Source organism: Amia ocellicauda, chromosome 6, assembly GCF_036373705.1.
Source record: "Amia ocellicauda isolate fAmiCal2 chromosome 6, fAmiCal2.hap1, whole genome shotgun sequence".
In the NCBI taxonomy this organism is placed as follows: Eukaryota; Metazoa; Chordata; class Actinopteri; order Amiiformes; family Amiidae; genus Amia; species Amia ocellicauda.
Window position 1 is genome coordinate 15477165 of NC_089855.1, and position 21847 is coordinate 15499011.

The following is a 21847-nucleotide window of genomic DNA, read 5'->3' on the forward strand; positions in this document are numbered from 1 at the left end:
TATACCTCCTGAGGTATTGTAAGTTTGAATGGAGGTAAAAAAAAAAGAAACTGCATTGGATACACCTCCTTAGCCCACCAGAGATGCTCAGTAGATTGTTTTAGACTTACCCTAGTAAGTTACCTTCTTCAAATCCATGAAGTTTTGCTTCACTAGAAAGAGTTCTGCAGTTGTTCACAGCCCGGGTCAGAAAACAATGGCAGCCTGTTGGTACCTGGGGATTGTTAACAGCCTCTGCTTTCATGTTCTCCAGACTGCTGCCTTGGCCAGTGACAATCCAACAACCCGGGCCTGAGGGCTGCTTGTTTTGTTCATAGGGGTTTGTTAGCCATAACCCACACACAGTTTACCTGTGGTGTGACACACTCATACAAGACCTATAAGGGTTTAATATACATAATATGGATTAGGGCATTGTTTAAAATTCCTAAGTGCTATGGAAATATTCCTCACTTGTAAATTATATATATATATATATATATATATATATATATATATTTCCAATGTAGGTATATACTGTGATTGTACTTGCTATGCATCGGTGCTTGCCAGCTTGCAAAATGTGGCGTATGCTGTTGCAACAGCGTCCTCTGCTGGTAATCATGTTACACTGTGATATTTTCAGGCATTCATTTCATTTTTCAACTTTATGAAATATGTAACATTTAAACTATTGTCTATATTTTCAAAAGTAAATTCACTGGGATAGAATTTAATCTGGCTGCCATTTCTCAGAAGGCATGCATTATTTTGCTTATAATTGTTGTTTTTGCACATTTTACATTGTGCCACTGAATATATATTTTTGGAAAGGTTTGATATAAGGAATTGTGAATTAAATATTTTGATTATATTATTATATATTAGTTGATATAGGGTGAGCAGACTTATGCATTTCTAGTGCTCTGCTTAAAACTTTTTTATATCTTTAGAGTGATAGGGGAAAATGACTACACAAAATAAATGTAGCTTTTAAAGGAATACATTAAGTGCAAGGGGTTTGGGTTGTCATAGATGTTATTATACCTACTACACTTAAAACATGCACAGTCAGACGCAGTGGTACTGTTACTATGCTTTGACACAGCATGTGTAGAGGATAAGGAAGATCAATGCACATTTTCAGGGAGTGGCTGAAGGAGACACAGGAAGGTGGCACTGGCACAGGTAATTGGTTAAAACAAATTTCCATATCATAAACATAGTATTGCTGCAGGATCATTGCAACCCTACACCTCCAACATGTTTGGACAAAACAAAGCACATTCCTTGCAGTAGTCTTTGAAAAAGAGCAGGTCTATAACCGCTGAGGGGAGATTTGATTGATGGCAGGAACAAACTGTAATTTTTAAATTAATTCTAAAAATCATCACAACCATGGGCTCAGATTTTTCCCTTTCCTTTAAGTTATTCCAACGGAACAACCGATTGAAGGGAAGCAGCAGTAACTGCCCAGAAGAATAGGGCTTACCCTGTTTAAATGAATATCTTTATACATACAATAACAACTGGCCCTATTTCCAACTCGAGATGTTTGCTAATGGGTCACATATTTCCCTGATCAGGGAAGGAAACCCTGAAGCAATGTGTATGTCAATGTTGTCTGAACATTTTTTTCCACCCTCAAACCACACATGAATTTACTCCAAAAGTTTCTTGCAATGGTCTATAATAAATGTAAGCTTTATTAAAAAAAAAAAAAAAAAGTTAACATGTCTGAATGAGTCTCTTCATTTTAAAGAAGCCCACCCCCGCAAAAAAACAACCACCACCATGTCTCTCAGTGGTAATTACAATATACAAAGCATTTGTTTATTTATTTTTATATAAACATAAGTATATATTGGTACAATAAGTAAGAAATATTTGTTATCAAAGGCAATGTTAAATTCTTTGGTTTACATGTTTCTCTGCAGATTACAATTTTGACATTAAAAATAGTTAATGCTTATAAATAGGATCCAAATGCTACAGCTGAAGAGTTAATTTGCATTTTATTTGCATTTCATTGGAATAAAAAAAAACCAACTCAAAACCCACCAGCAAACATGTACGACACTGCTACTACATAGCATGAAGCAAAAGCAATTACAAAAATGCATTGTAGTTCAGAAACCGCCCCATTTATAAATAAAAGTACTGCTGAGAATCACACCCGGTTAGCTCCCAAAACTCTTTTTAGTGTTGGAGATGGGAGTACAATACATAACTTTTAAATGAGACAATTTTACCCCTTAAAACAAAATATGGTACTATTCATCTCTACATGGTACTCACGAAGAGTGGTACTATTCACCTTTTTCAGCAACACTTAAAAGAAAGAACATTTGATTTGGTAAATGAAGTATACAGCTGTGGGAAAAAATGGAGACCACTGCAAATGTTTCTTAAATCAGCATCCCTACATGTATGGCAGCCATTCCATTCCATTCATATTTTTATTTGGAATTTGGGAGAAATGTCAGTAGTTTATAGAATACATTTTGCAGTGGTCTCAAGTTTTTCCAGAGCTGAACAGATTAAAGCAAGACAATGTTTGTTTAATGAAGAAAAAAAAAATGCATTTCTCATTTAAATCTTTGCAGACCTAGATCCAAAATGTTTTTACAGTACTGGGGAGGGCAAGAGAACTAAATGTATTATTAAAAGACATGTACCTTAAAAGGGGTTTCACTTTATTTTGTTCAAAGTATTCTCTTTGGGCAGAAGATTGGACTGCTGTGCTGTTACCTTGATAAGGGCAGTCCTAAAGCTGGCTCTAGAGCGGACAGATCTTGCAAGCACTCTCCAGAGCCTAGTCTTCATAGTCTATTCTTCGAGGTTTATTAGGAGGGACCACAGGAGTACCTCGCCGCTCACTCTCCTCATCCCAGTGATCGTCATGATACGGCCTGCCATTCTGGGGCTGGTGTTTTTCTGGGTTCGCATCAGAATACTCCATGCCTTCTGGAGGAGGTCTGTCAAAAACCACACAAGAGTCTCATGAAGCTAGCAAAGTCTGAAAACCAAACTATTCAATATCCTTCTAGTGTAGCTAGAATTAAAAGACCCCCATTGCAAAGCAGCGCATTGCATTGCATTTGTTTTGCCCTCAATTCACAAGAGTGAGGGAATGGGATCTCATTTTCACCTCTTTATTTGAAACCAGATATTTGGGAACATTCAAAAATAGACTGGACGTGATGCTTGGATCACTCAATTATTAATGGACACCAAACAAGCACAATGGGTTGAATGGCCTCCTCTCGTTTGTACACTTTATGTTCATAGCACAATCTAAAACTGTCCACAAGTTCTGACAAAAACAATGTTATCGCTTTTTCTTACGGTGGAGCCCCAGCAGAATGCATCAATCCAGAAAAACGAGTTTTCAGTTCAGGTGGCAAAACAATTAAAAAGCTACACTGGAAACACTTGAAATGGCAAGGAGGGTGGGGCCTCTTCTGCACAAGATAATTTCCCAGCACTCTTGCAAAATACACCAGCACCTCACCATATATGAGGGATGCATTACTAATACTCATGTGAAAGTAGACATTCATGAATAAGCATTTTGATCCGATTATACTGCCCCCACTTAGTATGCAACCTTCAGATTTCCTCATGCTTAACCCTAAACCCTAAATTAGTTATTGGACAAAAAAAAAAAAACTTGAACTAAAAGAAAACGTGAATTAAAAAGAAATTATACATACATGAGAAAAATACACCAGAAGGACAAACCTGTATTTATAATTTTTACTGAGCACCTGATATACTGTACATACTTGAGATTACACGTATAAAGCACACGGTAAGCTATATTGAAAAATTCACAATTGAAATTCCAATATGAAGAGCCAACCCAATTTATTTATTTGCTTTTAATGGAACGTACACTGGCCAAAAGCTAGAAAAAGCAGAGGGGGGGGAAAGCAGTTTGTGTTTATAGTCCCTTCCACAGTGAATGGGATGTAAACTTACAGTTAGAGGCCAGCTTTTTGAAACATTCAAATGTCATTGGTGCCTCTCGGATACCTGATTCGGGAATGCTTAGGTGCTGTACTTTAACTGGAGACGCTGGCTGTTATGTAGAGTCATTGTAATACTTACACCATGGGGTACTCCTGGGGCTCCCCCTTTTTGCGGCAGCAGCAGCAGTACGCGATGATTCCAATGATAACGACTGCAACCGCAGCAACAGCAATGATCACAGCGGTTGTTGCAATGTTCATGGAAGCTGAAAGACAGTCATACATTCCCATTACTGTAGAAAACTCGAGGGTAAAAACAGCGTTTCCCAGTCCTGGTCCTCCAAAATTTAACTAATAACACATTTAAACGAATATTTGATGCATTAGACCTTTTTAGTAATTTCCACTCCAAAATAATTACTACATCCTCAGTAAGAAATATGTTTTCTTGAACTTTTTCCACTGAACCCACAAATTACTATTTTGCCCTTTGTTTGTCAGTTCACTAGTTAAGAGCTAGGTGTGTTGGGATTGCCAACAAAAACTTCCTACCAAGAAACAAAACAAAAAACCTCCCACCCAAAATCTTACGATCTAGAAGGTATAAGTTGGGCCCTATACACGATTGTGTGAAATGTGTTCAGCCCCTGTACTGTGTGGAAGGGTCTGGTATCTTTAAGGGAGTTAAAGAACACTGCTGCCTTGGGACATACTCTCACCGGTCCACAGAAATGCAGTGGTAGTTGCTGTCCCCATGGAAGAAAACAAAATGGAGGCAGATGCCACTTAGCCTGTAGCCTACTAGTAACTGAAGGCAAGTACCAACAGGTCGATTCCTCTAGACCATTCAGAGTGCTGGCAAACTGCCTAAACTGATGTCAAAGAGCATATTCACCCAATTTCATTATATTGATCTTCTGCATTTTAAAATGTTAAAGATATTTATATCCCATTTCAAAAAGCTGAAGGGAGGGTAGGTATTTTGTGTATCTGAGAAAGCATGCAAGAGGCAAGAAACCACAATTCCAAAACTAAATGTATGCATCTCTTAAAAGATATGTCCTTCTGCCATCCAACAAACATTATTCACAGCCCACAGGTTATTCTTAAACGGTTATCCTTACTATCTTCAAGTCTAGGAATTTAAATTTTAAAATCTAAATGTACTGAAGTGAAAACATTATACAAGGCACTTAACTACACTCAGAATAAACATGCCCGTCAAGACACTTCGTAACTAAAATGTATACTTTTCATACCAAATAATTATTGTAGTGCTAAAGCTGTGCAATAAATGTAATACAACAAGTAGTGAAAGAGTACTCACGAGGCAATACAGTTAGAGTAATATTGCAGGAAGCAGAGCGGATTTTGTTTTGCGAGTTACAAATGAAGTATCCAGATGTGTCAATTGAAACATTGACCAGGGACAGAACTCCATTTTCTACACAAACGATAAGAAAATACAAAACCTTGAAATATACATTTGTCAACTGGGGAATTAAACATCTCAGTCATTCATCATTTTAAACCCATGACTCTGCTATTCATGATACATAATTATAAAGCATCAGTCTCACCCTTTAGAATAAACTCAAAGACATCCAGGAATACAATACGATACACTCATTTATCCCAATAATCTTGGGAAATTAAAGCAGATAAGGTAAATAGGCTTGGACATAATTACAATATAAATATATACTGCTGGTTTTACTATATGTAGCAAGTCATTAGAAAAACATGTTGCAGGATTTTAGTTTGTACATCAGTGAACTTCTCTAATGGTGCAAGTACATACGGTCGGTAGATTTTGGTGGGTTTGCCCTTGGTAAGTTTTTGACATCATAGGAAGTCCATTTGTAGGTTGGCGCTGGGGAGCCTTCTTCAGAGACGCATGTCAGACTGATATTCTGTCCATATTCTGCTGTTCCCACAATTTTGCAGATAGGCCTAGATGGAGCAACTGAGAAATCATAAGCAGAATGAAATGTATTTACATATGTAAGGTAGGGTAATAAGGAAGTTGATAGTTTATAGGCATGAACAGAAAATAGACCACTAAAAAGGTCCATGGGTTTTCAAACCATCTTAGTTAGCTTCTAGAATTATTGAAATGCTTCCCTCAGACTTAATACATCATTAAAAAAAAAAAAAGTCAACCATCACCATAGGCAAAAATGTAATTGTATGTATACAGCTCATATGCTGGCAAAACAGGGATTCCTGACTGAGGATTTAAAAGATTCTGCAAATTTCCCTTCTACTCTTGCAATTGATTACTGCAGATCCACTTATTCTGTAACAACCCCAGTTTCACCTGTAAATGAAAAATTAATGTATAAATCCAGAGAGGGAACTGTTCCTCATATTACAAGGTTTGATGAAAAACATTTTAATATACAGTAGTTAACTTAATTAATAAAATGATTCACACCAGGTCATTTTCTTTGGAACTGTCAAGTCACAAATAAACAGTTTAGCAAATTTGATTTTAATTATCAAAATATAAATGCATCTGCTAAATGTAATGTCCCTTGCCTTATGTTTGAACTAAATATTCACTCATTTTGATACATCATCTAGTGTGTGGATGCATCATCCATCCTGGTTACCATTTTGTTCAATGGAAAAGCAAGCAATTTAATGTTTAGACCTTCATTTCCATTAAATATTAGGAATATAAAATCAAGGAAAACATGCGTTTAATCACCAGTTGGACTCACAAAATGTCATTATTTTTTATTCAAAATGAACAAACAAATAGCTTACCCAACACAACTAGTTTTGTTGTGGCTTGAGGTGTTCCCGTTTTATCACTTGGAATACTGACAGTACATGCGTACACTCCATTGTCTGCCACTGTCAGTCTGTTAATGTATATGGAAGCATCTCCAGTGTTAGGATCGCCTACTAGGCCAGCTCTGCCATCATAAGTTTCAGCTACATCAACACTGGTAGCAGGCCAGTAATAATCAATTACACTCACCTAAAAGGAAAAAAAAAAAAAAAAAAATCAAAAATCAAAACCATTACATGGTTGGGAAATACAAATCTACAAATGAAAATGTAAAACTTTACATCCATGCCATCCCCTGCTACAGAGCTGGCCTGTTACAATGGACTCTACAGCAACAGTGCAAATGGAAACCACACAGTAATTGGTTGTTTATGACACCTTTTAGTCCCAGATGGCATTTTTTGGCCCCAAATGACATTTTGGATATCCTCTAGCACACTTTGCATGCATTTTCCTTATTGGGCTCATGCTTGCATAGTATAAAAGGGTTAGGATGTAAAAACAGCTTACTCTTCACAGCTACTTCTACTATATGATCAGATATGATTACTTATAATAAAAATATATAGATATACTTTGCATAGTATCATAAACATACCTGCCATTATACTAGGTTCTAACCTACGTACGTTTGCTTATTATTGCTTCGTTCTACTCCTAACCTAGATCATACTACTATTTCGATTACAGACTGATCACTGATATTAGCCTGCATACTACCATAAAACTAACATTCAATAAATAATATAGAACGCAAAAGACACCTTCACATGCAAAAAAAAAAAAATCTTTAAATTCAAGTAGTCTATACCTGCAGTTTATGGTGCTCTCTGCTACCTGAATGGGTTGGGATAGTGAAGCACTATTAAACCCCTCTATTAATCATGAACACTCACACTGGTGCATCAGGCGTATACTTTAAAAAGGATTTTCATAGCACCTGGCCTTGAGGAATCCCCAGGTTACTGTATGCTTCAGTGTAGAGTGATTTGATACTTACCCCAGGGATAATCGGGTCATTAGAGAGACGTGTCCACTGGACAATTAGAGCTTTTCTATTTTGAACACTTGAGGTGAAGGTGCAAGGAATGGTCACATTGTCTCCCCTTGCAGCCTCGTATGTAACCTGGGGAATCTTCACCACCAAAGCAGAAGCAGCTGATAAAACTACAGGAAGAGCAAGAAAAATAGGCAAACTTTAATGTCCATATTTTGTGTGCCGTTTCGTTAAAAAACAAAAACATAATGTAATCATTGTAAAAATGTTATAGGCAAACGTACATATCAGACATATTGTAATTGATAGAAGTTTTGTCACGCATTAGAAGATAGATTTTAGGTATAAAAATGTATTGTTTCAACAGAATAAAAGCATATACAGTTACTTTAATATCAAAATCAATCAATTATTTATGTAATGGCACGTTACACAAGGATTTAAAAGGTTTAAACTAGTTATAGTTTGATAAACAGAGCCAATTACTTCCCAATCCACCAGAGAAACCGGAGATATTGGGCGGGGGATGGGTTTTGTCCCAAGGAAGAGGAATATGCAAAAATACCAAAAAAAAAAAAAAAGTTGTTACAGTGTAGTAACGTAGGCTATATCTACGAATGATTAAGACATTTATGAAAAAAATCTTTCAGAAAGATTTTTTAGATCATTGCCTAGAAAGTAAAGTAAAAATATCGATCAAAAATATTGCAACTTAATTAGGTCAATGAATAGAGACGTAACCGATACAGTCGATTTAGCACCAATAACGAATAATGAAGTTTCGGAGGACCGCATAGTTAGTATATCAGGACTAGACTACGGTCGTGTTCTTGTAGCGCAGATTTCCGCAGTTCCGCGCAGATCTGCAGAATTCGACCGACCCCATTGGTGCAGCCGCGCAGATCTGCGGACATCTGCGCTCCACGGACGCGACCTACTTTCACAGGCAATCGTACGAACCACGGACTTCCTAGTAATACTAATAGGCATCAGGTGCGGATTTAAAATATGCACACCTACAGCGACCTCCAGATGAATGCGTGTATAGAGGTTAGCAATCGAGCACATTCATTCACAAATATGCCTTGAAATGTCACCATCTGTGGGCACTGGGGGGTTTGGCTCGACTGTGTACGAAACCGGAGGATCAGCTGACCCCAAACTGCAATGACCAATTAAACCCGCAACTGGGGATGATCCTTACTGAAGTATAGCACCATTTAGTCCTCAATCTGAATATACGTTGCGTTTGGACCCATAAGCCCATTAGAGGAGAACACAATTGATGTGTGTAGTGAAACAAATGGCGAGCAGCGCTGTGGTGCACCTGGCTAGGCGTGGCGCCGTCTCCTGTCCTGCTGTTCAGGTAAACGAAACGACACGGAAACAAACATACCTGTAAAGATCAGAAAGCCCACCATCTTCTCCTCTTCCTCTTGAAATATAATGTCGCGCTGACTCTCTCTATATAGGATAATAAATACAAGGGCTGACACCTTTGTCCTTTTTTATGATCTAACTTATGTTAATGCCAATCCCTTTGGCCGATACTCGTGTTATCCAATCGCAGATCTTCTGCCTTCTTTCACTTTGCTACCACTCACTCGGCGAGTTAGCTCTTGCTTCCTGATTGCATTGTCGATTGCCCATCACTCATGCATGCAGGTTGACTTAATCACGAAACGTCCAACCAATGTACCTGTGCCGCAACAGGTCTACCTATAATAAGAAGGGTTTTTTAAAGAAATTAGTTCTTCATTCTTTGATTCTTCTGTTGTCTTATTTTTTGGGGGGGCTGGGAGAACATATAGGGGGGCTGAAGCAGAAGGGGCACAGGAAACTCAAGAAGCCGAGAAACATTTTCAACTATTTATAGTGAGTGGGAGGTATGTACACTGGCATTGCATTTTAATTCTAATTTACTAATGCATAGTAGTGCCAAGTGGTTTATTTATTAGTTTTTTGTTTGTTTTGTTAGCCTGTTTCAATCTGTAAAGTTCTCTTTTGGAACTTTGTTTTATTGTTTTAAATATACATATACATTCATATTGATTTTGAAAACTAAAACATGTTTTTCCCCTCATGTATATACACTACTGGTCAGAAGTTTTTATTGAAATGTACGCAGTTTAATGTCTCAATGTACTCTGAAATTGAAGCATAGAACAAATAAAAATTGGAGATAAAAAAAATAATCATGGAATCGTTTGAACTTCTGAACCACTGAACTTCTCAGTGTTTCATTGAACATCAAATAATATATACCGGATTCATCGTTGGGTTGTTCTGCACAAAACAAGCCTAAGAAACTGAGTGATCTGTGACCATCTGTAGGTAACTGGAGTGAGGTTGTTAGTGGAGTTCCACAGGATCAGTATTAGGGCCTTTGCTTTTTCTAATCTATATTAATGATCTGGACTCTGGGATATTTAGCAAACATGTCAAATTTGCAGATGATACTAAAATAGGTGGCTCAGCAGATACAATCTCGGCAGCACAGGCTATTCAAAGGCACTATTCAGGCGTGAGGTGACACCTGGCAGATGAAATTCAATTTGGACAAGTGCAAGGTATTACATGCAGGTAGTAAAAATGTCCATTATAATTACACTATGGGAGGACTAGAACTAGAAGAAGTAAAGCATGTGAAGTGAAGCACTCTCCTCATCCAAACAATGTGGGGAAGCAATAAAAAAGTGAACAGTGTGTTAGGGTATATTGTGAAGTGTAGAATTGAGAACAAGGGCAGTAATGTTCAGACTGTACAATGCACTAGTTAGAGCTCATCTGGATACTGTGTACAGTTCTGGGCTCCACACTTCAAGAAAGATATCGCTGCTCTAGAGGCAGTTCAGAGGAGAGCAACCAGACTTATTCCAGGTCTGAAGGGAATGTCCTACTGAGAGACTGAGGAACTGAACCTTTTCACCCTGGAACAGAGGAGACTACGTGGGGATTTGATTCAAGTCTTCAAAATCATGAAGGGCATCGACCACATCAAACCAGAGGAGCTTTTCCAGATCAGCAGGGACACACGCACCCAGGGACACAAATGGAAATTGGGCTTCAAGGCATTCAAGACAGAAAACAGGAGACGCTTCTTCACACACAGAGGTGTCACAATCTGGAACAAACTCCCCAGGGAACATTTAAAAATAGACTGGATAGGATCCTTGGATCATTTAGTTAATAATGGACACCAAATGAGCACGATGGGTCGGATGGCCTCCTCTCTTTTGTAACTTTCTTATGTTCTTATGAATGAGACCCCACCCCTGCCGGAGCAGACACTCAATGACGGCGGGCGACATGGAAAATGTAAATCAGATGTGTTTGAGAATGAAATACACTGGTAGCCAAGAGAATAAGCTTTCAAGTGATGTGTGCATTGTAGGAATACAGTGTAACTTCTATGCAGATAGCAGGCAGCACTGTGGAGTAGTGACTGGAAGGTTGTGGGTTCAAATCCCAGGTGGGGGAGTGCTATTGTACCCTTGAGCAAGGTACTTCACTTAGATTGCTCCAGTACAATGCTCAACAAATGTAAGTTGCCCTGGATAAGAGCGATAATGATGATAATAATAATAATAATAATAATAATAATGCACAGGAGCTGTGATAATGCTTAAGAGGGTGAAGTAACACAGTATACATTGTTGGGGTAAAATTGCCCCCTATGTATTGTATATACCCACTGTGTAATACTCTGCTATATTACATCCATATTTTGTCTGTATAATGCTGAATGTCTGTCTATGAAACTGCTTGTTAGCACAAGGATAATGTACAACCAGCATTAGTCGCGTACACTGAACTGTTGCCGTGACAAGCTCCAGAGGAACCGAAACCTGTAACATCCACAGAAATAACTTTTAGCGCAAGAGTACCCCCTGCCCGGCTGTTTTTTGTCTTAATTACTTAATTGAATGGTATATTGCTATGCTATGTCAATTAAGGATTCAATTAAGCAATTAAGACTTAGGTTGGAACAAAAACCAGCAGGGCAGGGGGTACTCCAGGACTGGTTTGAAAACCCCTGGTGTAGAGGTTTGTGCAAGTCTAGATGTCCTCTCCCTCGCATTCCACATTCCACCCCCAAGGCCAGACAGCACTTTAACATTCTTAGAATAGAATCTTATTGAAACTCTTGATCATCTTGATGTGTATAAAAGTGTGTGCTGTAGCAAGAATTAATTGAAGCGAAACGAACGGCTTTGTGTCTGTGATTTTCCTTCCCGAGCTCGTATCCTGTGGAGGATCCACCATCCACTTCTCAATGAAGTGTTTGTATCTTACATACATTGAGTATACATATACAGTATACATCTGAAATGTATATCATTTTTCAGTATTTGGTAACCTCAGTTTTTTTTTTGTTTAACCTCTGGCAGTTTACCTCTTACCTTTGTTCCATTTCAGGAAATTCAAGGATCTGAGTGACTTTGACAAGGGCCAAATTGTGATGGCTAGACGACTGGGTCAGAGTATCTCCAAAACTGCAGCTGTTGTGGGGTGTTCCCGGTCTGCAGTGGTTTCAAAACTTCTGCTGAATTGTCAGACTACCGATTTTCAATATACAAAACTACAGATATGGGAGGAGAATGAATGCTTCTAACAGCGTGGAAATAAAGTGGAGTCCTTTTGGTGGACCACTGAACAAACAGGGGAGAAGTCAGAAGACACATAAAATGGCTGTGGGACATCTTTAATTCAGTGAACAATATCAATAAAATTGTGTCATGTCTGTAATAAAGGATTATTCATTTACATAGCTCTTAAGTCTCAAGCCAGCGGGAGCGGTTTCAGGGACAGACAAATCTCACACATTGATGTTTTGAAAAGTTGAAAGCTATGCATACATTTCCGGAATGGTTGAATGTACCCTTAACATTGTGGTATAAAGTGGTTCCTTTTCTCTGATCACATTGGTCTGTACACTTCTAGCATGATCTATTAGACCTTTGTTTTGGTTTATCGAAAGCTTATTGTGTTAATTCCTTGGGCAAATTGTTATAACCAACCTTTACAAATTTCTTTAAGTTTGGTGTAACATTTCAAGGTGCAATGTGTTTCTTTCTGAAGAAGGACATACAAGTCTCTTACAACTGAAAATTCACAAAAAAATTGTTTGCACGTTTTGTTCAATTTTTTTGGAGTGGTTATTGTATTGTAACGTGAACAATCGTTCAAAGTCTATAAAGCTCAGCCATAAAAACAATTGTGGTGAAAATGACAGTGTTCACATTAGAATTTTGTTTGTGCACATTTGCATACAAACATAGTTTAGCTAAACTACCATAGCAGACAACTATGACAAAGTCTCAGCAGTCAGAATGGCCTTGAAACATGTGGGTATGTCTACGAATTCACCTAAACCAATGAAAATGCAAGATACCAATATAAATTCAATGAACGTAATGCCCAGCCAGTGTGTGTATTTTGCCGAAACAACGTGCCTTAGTTTTGCAATCCGAGGAGGACAGTGATCATTATCATACAAACACGGCTAATTAAATGAGGACCTTGATCTCAAAACAAGATGACGTGGTCTAGTTAATAATTTCACAGCACCGCCTAGATCCCAGGGTATAGTATGCTTACTGATAGATCCTCACTACTTGGACAGCACTCCTATGCAATTGTCCAGGCTTCGTTTTTTTAATTACTGGCCAGTTGGTTAACTGGTTTCAGTTAGTTCAAATACTTAACTTATTAAGAGCCTTCTGATTTGAGATATGAATGCAAACCTTGAGAGAAAGGTTGATGACTGGATTAAATCAAAACTATGATAAGCAAGCCAATAACTTGTATTTGATTATGAGAAAAAAAAAGAAGCATCTGCCAAAAAATAAAGTTGCCACTGAGTACAGGCTTGTTGTTTTTTGTTAGGAGAAATCTCAATCTAGCCAGTCTTGATTTAAACTGGCCCTTGTAGTTTGAATGGAACAAGGGAGGTTAAATAACAGCAAATTTTGTTGTCAAATTTGACATGTTTTCATAAGTCACTGGTTTATATAAAATGTCACATCTTACCAAGTTTTCTGTAAGGTTTACAAGGTATCCACAATACTTGGCAAGTAAATAATCATTTAATATGGGACTCTTCTAAAATCAAAATTGTGTGGATCAGGAAAGCACTATAAACATCCTGTACAAATATAATGGGTATATTAATCACAAAATCATTGCAGAACTGAGGCTGAGCAAGTTGATGAAAGCTTCATAAATCAAGTATAAACCATAGACCCAGTGTTAGATCCAGAAACATATTTACAAACCCCAATCTGCAAAGGAGGGAAAAACAAAACAATAAAACTGGTTTGACATGTTATGAGTCATGTTGAAATAGGTATATGGATTATGTTACTAGGTTTGGTGCAGGTTGCTCAAAGCATTTTCGTTCTTTCAGTAATGTGCAATTGCCAGCTTGACTTGAAACTTATGGTGGGGGGAGTATTTGTTTAATTGAAGAAGCAAACATAGTAGTTTCATATTTGTCCATTTTCTACAGTTCTGTGGAACAGACCGGAATTAACCTGACTCACATTGTGCGTATTTGTATCACTGATAGAAGAGAATATGTGCCCAGACTTCACTGTTCACAGCATTTTGTCTATAGTAAATAGTTGTTTGATCAGTGGGACAGTCCCATCTTGCTTTAATGCTGTGGTACAACCCCTGCTTAAAAGCCTAATTTTGATTAATCATTGTTAAATAACTATCGGCCTATTTCAAAGCTACCTTTTGGTTGTTTTGTATCAGCTTTCTTCTTTCTTGAAGGATAAATATCAATCCGGTTTTAGAACGCAACATAGTACGGAGTCTGCTCTTTTAAAAGTGTCTAATGACCTATTACTTACTGTTGACACTGAGAATAAGCTGTCCTTGTTTTGCTTGACCTGAGTGCGGCATTCAATACGATTGACCACGCTATCCTCCTGAAGCGCCTACAACAGTGGGTTGCGATTCTGGGAAGTGCTCTTAATTGGTTTGCCTCTTACTTAAAAGAGTGGATTTTTTCAGTGGAGATTGGTAGTTACTCTTCATTTTCTGTACCAATCTCCTGTGGAGTACCACAGGGCTCTATTTTGTGCCCTGTTCTGTTCTCTTTATATATGCTCCCTCTGTCTAGCATTTTTCAAAAGTATAACATTTCTTATCATTGTTATGCAGATGACATGCAGTTTTATTTGCCTTTGCACTCTGATGATACCTCTGCATTACAATCTTTGTTTGACTGCTTGAATGATGTCAAAAATTGGATGGCAGTCAACTTTCTCCAGCTCAATGAATCTAAGACAGAAGTCATGGTTTTTGCCCCTCCGAACTCTATACAAAAAATATCCAGTAACATGGAGCCTTTATCAAGAAATCTGCAGACACATGTTAGAAATGTAGGTGTTATTTCTGACTCGGACCTAAATTTTAACAAACATATTAATTCTGTGGTCAACAGCTGTTTCTTCCACCTTAGGAGAATTGCCAAACTAAAGGCATTTCTGTCATTCAAAGATCTGGAGACTGTAGTTCATGCCTTTATTTCATCCAGGCTTGATTAGTGTAATGCACTCTATCTGGGAATTTCACAGTCTTCACTGTCACGTCTTCAGTTAGTTCAGAACGCTGCTGCTAGACTTTTAACTGGGACTAAAAAGAGGGATAGTATCTCTCCAGTGTTGGCCTCTCTCCATTGGCTTCCTGTCAAATACAGAATTCAATTTAAAATTGTATTGTTTGTTTATAAGGGTCTGTATGGTTTGGCTCCTCAATATATAGCGGATCTTCTCTCTTACCATCACACCTCTAGACCTCTTCGGTCATCAAATAGTCTGCAGCTGACTGTTCCCAGGTCACACCTAAAACTGAAGGGTGACCGTGCCTTCTCAGTTGCAGACCCACAACTCTGGAATAATTTACCATCGCATATAAGGTTTTCTCCAACTTTTGATGGTTTTAAATCTCTTTTTAAAACTAATTTGTTTTCTGTAGCTTATGGAAATATGCAGGTTTAGTGGTACTCTTTTATTGTTATTGTGTTTTTCATGTTGTGAATTTTGTAATTGTTGATTTTGTACCACACTTTGGCCAACTGTCTTTGTTTTTAAATGCGCTATATAAATAAAAGTGACTCACTGTGACAGAACCTTAAGTGACAGAAAAATACCAATATTAATATCACTTAAATATTCTGTGTAGAAAGGTTGATAAATTTGGTTGACTCATCACCATCTTGATCAGTAGACAGACCTCAGACCTGTGGTTTTCCTACATTTGACAAAATGTCTGAATAAATCAGCATTTGAACTTGCTGAATTCATGTTTGTGTATTGTGTATTTCACACTGTTATATTCTGAATATAATAGAATATAATTGTACTTAACGGAGGGCATTGTCTCCATGGCTTTGTGTTTAAAAGCATAAGACAGTAAGCCCTCCCTCGACCACATCTACAACTCTGAACGAGAGGAGCTGATCAACTCCTCCCGTGTAAAGAACTGAAGGAAGTAGCTGTAGCTGCATGCATAATAAGATATAATAATACATTCACCATTGAGTACAAACATTGAACTGTCTACAATATGTATTCAATCTACTATTAAAACACAGGGCAATTAAATCCTGACTGCAATATAGCTGTAATATTAGTTTAAGGTAGAAGAGGAGGGTGTTACAGTGGAGATGTGCTGAGAGTAGGAGCGTCGGGGATCTAGAGTGACTAAGATTCTCAGTTGAGGAGGAGCCAGAGCAGATTGAAGAGGAATGGAGATGGAAAGATCAGAAATATGGGGAAGAGGAGGAGTGGATGAAAAGGCGGCCAGATATTGAGTTTCAAATGATGCATCCAGGAGAACATAGCAGGCACACTGCTAGGGATTAAGGAGGTTAAATAGTCAGAGATCGGAGTCATCTACATAGAAATGCAACATGAGGATCGTGAGGATCAGGTTCCAGCCATATCATTGTTCCAAACCTAACACTGACCTGTCATTCTCTCCCTGACATTAACTGTGCCCTATTTTATATGATTGCCAGACTGATTCAGCATTGTGTTAAGTCTGTGCTTGTGTTCATCATATGTTGGTATAAGGGCAGTTCTTCTTATTAAATGTAACATTAAAGGATGCTAAGAAGGTTGACCCATATCCTACAAGGTCAATCACTGATGGGCAGGGAGAGTGAATTAGTCTCTCACTAAATACGTGGTCCTTCCAGTGAGGTCCCTGAGGCACAATGAGGAGAGCTGCATTGCAGGGAATTGACAGGGCCTGTCTGTAGTGCACCACCTCTGTACACAGACACAAGGCATAGGTCCTGCAGTAGCTTCAGTACAGCACTTTTGTCAAATGGCAAAATCCAAGCAGAAAATGTTCAGTACTACATGCTTATGTGTAAGGACTGCATTTGAAGTTACACATTTGGAAAGTGAAAAGTTAGAGTAGTCGAACTAGTTATGTTCACAGTTAACGTGAACAGCAGCATAATAACAATCTAAACATTTTTTTATGATCATTGAAATCATAAAATAGGTTATTTTACAAACAACCAATGAATTACCGTGAAAATGTATTAACCCTTATCAGATTTGAATGTTTAAATCCTGTGTCTTAATAAGATATACATTTCAGCTTCTTATTTAAAACTGAAGTTTCTTAAATGCTGGGCTTGAGTTATTGTCCCCTCACCTTCATATTATATCTATAAATATATATTTCTATTTGCTGAGGGTGTAATATGTTGATTGTAGTATTTATATACCTCCAGACTGTAGGGGGAGATATTTTTATTGTCCTCATTTAATTGTTATCAGATTGCTTGCAGTTACCTAAATAGATAAGACTCAGAGGAAGAGTTTCTTTGAGGAGGGTGTTTTCATGCTGGATAAATGTATCCAAGGTGAAGTTACGTCACTTTCTGATCGCACCATCCGTCGCTTTTTGAGCGAAAGAAGCCTCCATGGAAGAAGACCTTAGAGGAGCCTATATTCATGCTGGATAAATGTATTTGCTGGGCACATGATGGCTGTCTCCTTGGTGTCTAAACCCTGCAGTACAAGGAACTTGTTCACATTATATATGCATTATATATTATATATCTATACATCACCAGAAGGGAATACTATTGAGAACCTTAGTGAGACTTAGTAAGAATGTCATTATATTGAATTAAAAATGCCTGAACAAACCAATAAATATCTTACCTGACACAACTAGTGTTGGCTTGAGGTGTTCCTGTTTTTTCACCTGGAATACTGACAGTACATTCGTACACTCCATTGTCTGCCACTGTCAGTCTGCTGATGTATATGGAAGCATCTCCAGTGTTAGGATCGCCTACTAGGCCAGCTCTGCCATCATAAGTTTCAGCTACATCAACAATGTTATTTGGCCAGTAATAATCAATTACACTCACCTAAAAGGAAAAAAAATCACAACCATTATATGAATTTGGAAATGCAAACCTACATTATTAGACAAATGAATTACACTTGGAGGTGAGAAATCTGCTTCACACTACCTTACCTCGTTAGATGAATGTGTCTCTCTCATACTGTAAGTTTTTGTAACTGTAATGTAACTTAGAACGGAAATGGAATCATAATCAAACAACAGTGAAAATAATCAAAATTTGTTGTCATTATTGTCAGCATGGTTGTACATAATATTATTTTTTACAAACTGACCTTTACAAAGACATTTCTGAGTCCAGCTCTGGCAGTGCAGATCATGGCGATACAGATTACATGTCCATATAACTACACAAAAATGTTTAGGCTCTGCAAAATCACATATACACAATGGAAACATGCATGACCTAGCAATAAGCCCTAATGTTATGTATCATGATGTCTGATCATTGTAAACAGCTTTGCCAAATGAAATACATACTGTGATTTGCAAAATTATTCACCCCTCAACCCGTAAAGTTTTTATATTTTATTCCCGTCTTGAGTTTGCAATCATGAAACTTTGAAATAGGACTTTATATTTAGCATCTGTACAATCTAGTATAAACTGATGAAGCTAACAAAATGCTAATATAATTTAATGATTCTCAATTGCGTAAGTATTGAACCTCTTTGCTATGGCAACCATAAAACAGTTCAGGTGCAAAAGATTTGTTTGAAAGATTATAAAATTAGTGGTTTGGTCTTTGTCTCAGTGTAAACTGTACCCTGCAGTGTAGAGTGATTTGACACTTACTGAAGGGTTACTCGGGTCATTAGAGAGACGTGCCCAGTTGATAATTATACGTTTTTTATTTTGAATACTTGACTTGAAATAGCAAGGAATGATCACGTTGTCTCCCCTTGTAGCCTTGTACTCAGGCAATGGAATCCTCACCTCCAAACCAGCTGATACAACTACAGAAAGATCAAGAAAAATTACCAAATGTATTTTAATTTAATTGTGTTCTGTTTTCTAAAAATAATAATGAAAAAATATCATCATTGTAAAAACACAAAATAAAATGTTAAATACCAAATGCAATACTCAGAATTTAAACACTGGCAAATTAACTGAATTGCATATACCAAGAACGTGAGCTGTTTTCACATCATATCTATTTCTGTTTACCTCCTGGCTTCAGGGGGAAATATTGCTATTATCCTCTTATTTAATTGTTATCATATTGCTTGCAGTTGCAAACATTGTGAGTTCATAACATTTCCCATGCCATAACCAACGAGAACACTTCCAAATAACACTTGCAAATAACAGACTGAATAGATCAAAAAGTAAAAGCACATACTTGTTTAAAACACACATTAGCCAACAGATGAATGGATTCATGTGCAAACTGTAACTAATTGCCAACTACAGATGATAGTTTTCCAAATGCACTAGTGCTGCCACCTACTGTATTTTCTGGGAAATGTTTGTAGTACTGTGAAAGGTACTGTTACGTTTTCTTCCAATCTATGAGTTTGAATTCATGAGACAAAATAGATGACATCATTAATTGAATTGCTTCTATCCTCCAGATCAGTAGGGCTATTCAATTTGTAAACACAAACAGTGTAAGTATAATCTGCATATGTACTGAATAGTTTGTTTTTATTTATTTCAGTTCAAGACACTGACCCTCACCTACCGCTGTCTCGACCACACTGCACCAAGCTACCTTCAGACCCTCGTCTCTCCATACATCCCCTCCTGACCTCCTTCCAGCACTTACTCAAAACACATCTTTTCAGACATTACTTGTAATTTAGTTCCTTACTCTCCTGTAAAGATAGCACTTTACAATGTTTTATCATTCTACTTGCCTTGTGTTACAAGTTCTCGTATTATTTTGATTTCCCCTCTGCTCTCTTTCCCTTGGCCCTTGACTGTGATCTAACATCTTTTCTGCTCTCAGCTCTTACAATCCAAGATGTAAGACCTCATATATTGTATACACTTGTATAAATTCAATTTGTGAAATGTATAATGCTTTGAATTGCACTGTTATGTAAATTGGAATTTGTAATGTTTTGTGCCTTGAACTACACAGTATTTTTGCACTTTTTGTAGTTTGTATTGCGCTTATATTTTGTAAGTCGCCCCCTGGCTATGGGCATCTGCTAAGAAATAAATAATAATAATATTTAACTTGAAATTAGTTTGATTTGCCCTTTTGAAACACTGTAAATACAGATGTGCTCAAATTTGTTGGTACCCTTATAGCTCATTGAAATAATGTTTCATTCCTCCAGAAAAGTGATTAAATTAAAAGCTATTGCATCATGTATACTTGCATGCCTTTGATATGTCATAGAATAAAGCAAAGAAGCTGTGAAAAGAGATGAATTATTGCTCATTCTACAAAGATATTCTAAAATGGCCTGGACACATTTGTTGGTACCCCTTAGAAAAGATAATAAATAATTGGATTATAGTGATATTCAAAACAAATTAATTTCTTTAATTAGTTTCACACATCTCCTATCTTCTAATCAGTCATTCAGCCTATTTAAATGAAGGAAAGTAGTCACTGGGCATTTTTTTATCATTGTGTGCATCACACTGAACACAGACCAGAGAAAGCAAAGGAGAGAGTTGTCTGAGAAGATCAGAAAGAAAATAATAGACAAGCATGGTAAAGTTAAAGGCTACAAGACAATCTCCAAGCAGCTTGATGTTCCTGTGACAACAGTTGCAAATATTATTAAGAAGTTCAAGGTCCATGGAACTGCAGCCAACCTCCCTGGGCGCGTCCGCAAGAGGAAAATCAACCCCAGATTGAACAGAAGGATAGGGCGAATGGCAAAAAAAGAACCAAGGATAACTGCCAAAGAGATACAAGCTGAACTCCAAGGTGAAGTTAAGTCACTTTCTGATCGCACCATCCGTCGCTTTTTGAGCGAAAGAAGCCTCCATGGAAGAAGACCTTTGAGGAGGCAATTTTCATGCTGGATAAATGTATTTGCTGGGCACATGATGGCTGTCTCGGTATCTAAACCCTGCAGTACAGGGAACTAGTTCACATGATATATGTATTATATATTATATATCTATATATCAACAGAAGAAAATACTTTGGTTGACGAAACAAAAATAATTTTTACCTAGAATCACCAGTGTGTGGTTCCGGGAAACAATGACCATTTGGCACGATATACAGAACTCATTTTCCATCAAATGAATAAAATCTAGTAAAGTACATTGAGAACCTTAGTGAGACTTAGTAAGAATGTCATTATATTGAATTAAAAATGCCTGAACAAACCAATAAATATCTTACCTGACACAACTAGTGTTGGCTTGAGGTGTTCCTGTTTTTTCACCTGGAATACTGACAGTACATGCGTACACTCCATTGTCTGCCACTGTCAGTCTGCTGATGTATATGGAAGCATCTCCAGTGTTAGGATCGCCTACTAGGCCAGCTCTGCCATCATAAGTTTCAGCTACATCAACACTGGTACCAGGCCAGTAATAATCAATTACACTCACCTAAAAGGAAAAAAAAATCACAACCATTATATGAATTTGGAAATGCAAACCTACATTATTAGACAAATGAATTACACTTGGAGGTGAGAAATCTGCTTCACACTACCTTACCTCGTTAAATGAATGTGTCTCTCTCATACTGTAAGTTTAGGTCAGATA

At 37.5% G+C, this 21847-nt stretch overlaps 1 protein-coding gene across 1 annotated transcript; it reads right to left on the bottom strand.

The window, feature by feature from the left end:
- Window positions 1-1778: 1778 nt before the first annotated feature.
- gpa33a (glycoprotein A33 (transmembrane), paralog a) lies at window positions 1779-9334 on the bottom strand. Its single transcript, XM_066706294.1, has 7 exons — window positions 9147-9334; window positions 7754-7920; window positions 6726-6942; window positions 5755-5919; window positions 5281-5397; window positions 4093-4219; window positions 1779-2957 (listed from the first exon to the last, which is right to left on the bottom strand). Exons 1-7 carry the CDS (start codon window positions 9169-9171, stop codon window positions 2795-2797), a joined length of 981 nt encoding a protein of 326 aa, XP_066562391.1. The 5' UTR covers window positions 9172-9334; the 3' UTR covers window positions 1779-2794.
- Between the last annotated feature and the right edge of the window lie 12513 nt (window positions 9335-21847).

Coding starts and splice junctions, on each gene's coding strand:
- gpa33a (XM_066706294.1), bottom strand. CDS start 9,171: ATGGTGGGCTTTCTGATCTTTACAG. Junction 7,921..9,146: donor GGGCTTTCTGATCTTTACAG/GTATGTTTGTTT, acceptor CTCTTCCTGTAG/TTTTATCAGCTGCTTCTGCT. Junction 5,920..6,725: donor AACAAAACTAGTTGTGTTGG/GTAAGCTATTTG, acceptor ATGATTTCTCAG/TTGCTCCATCTAGGCCTATC.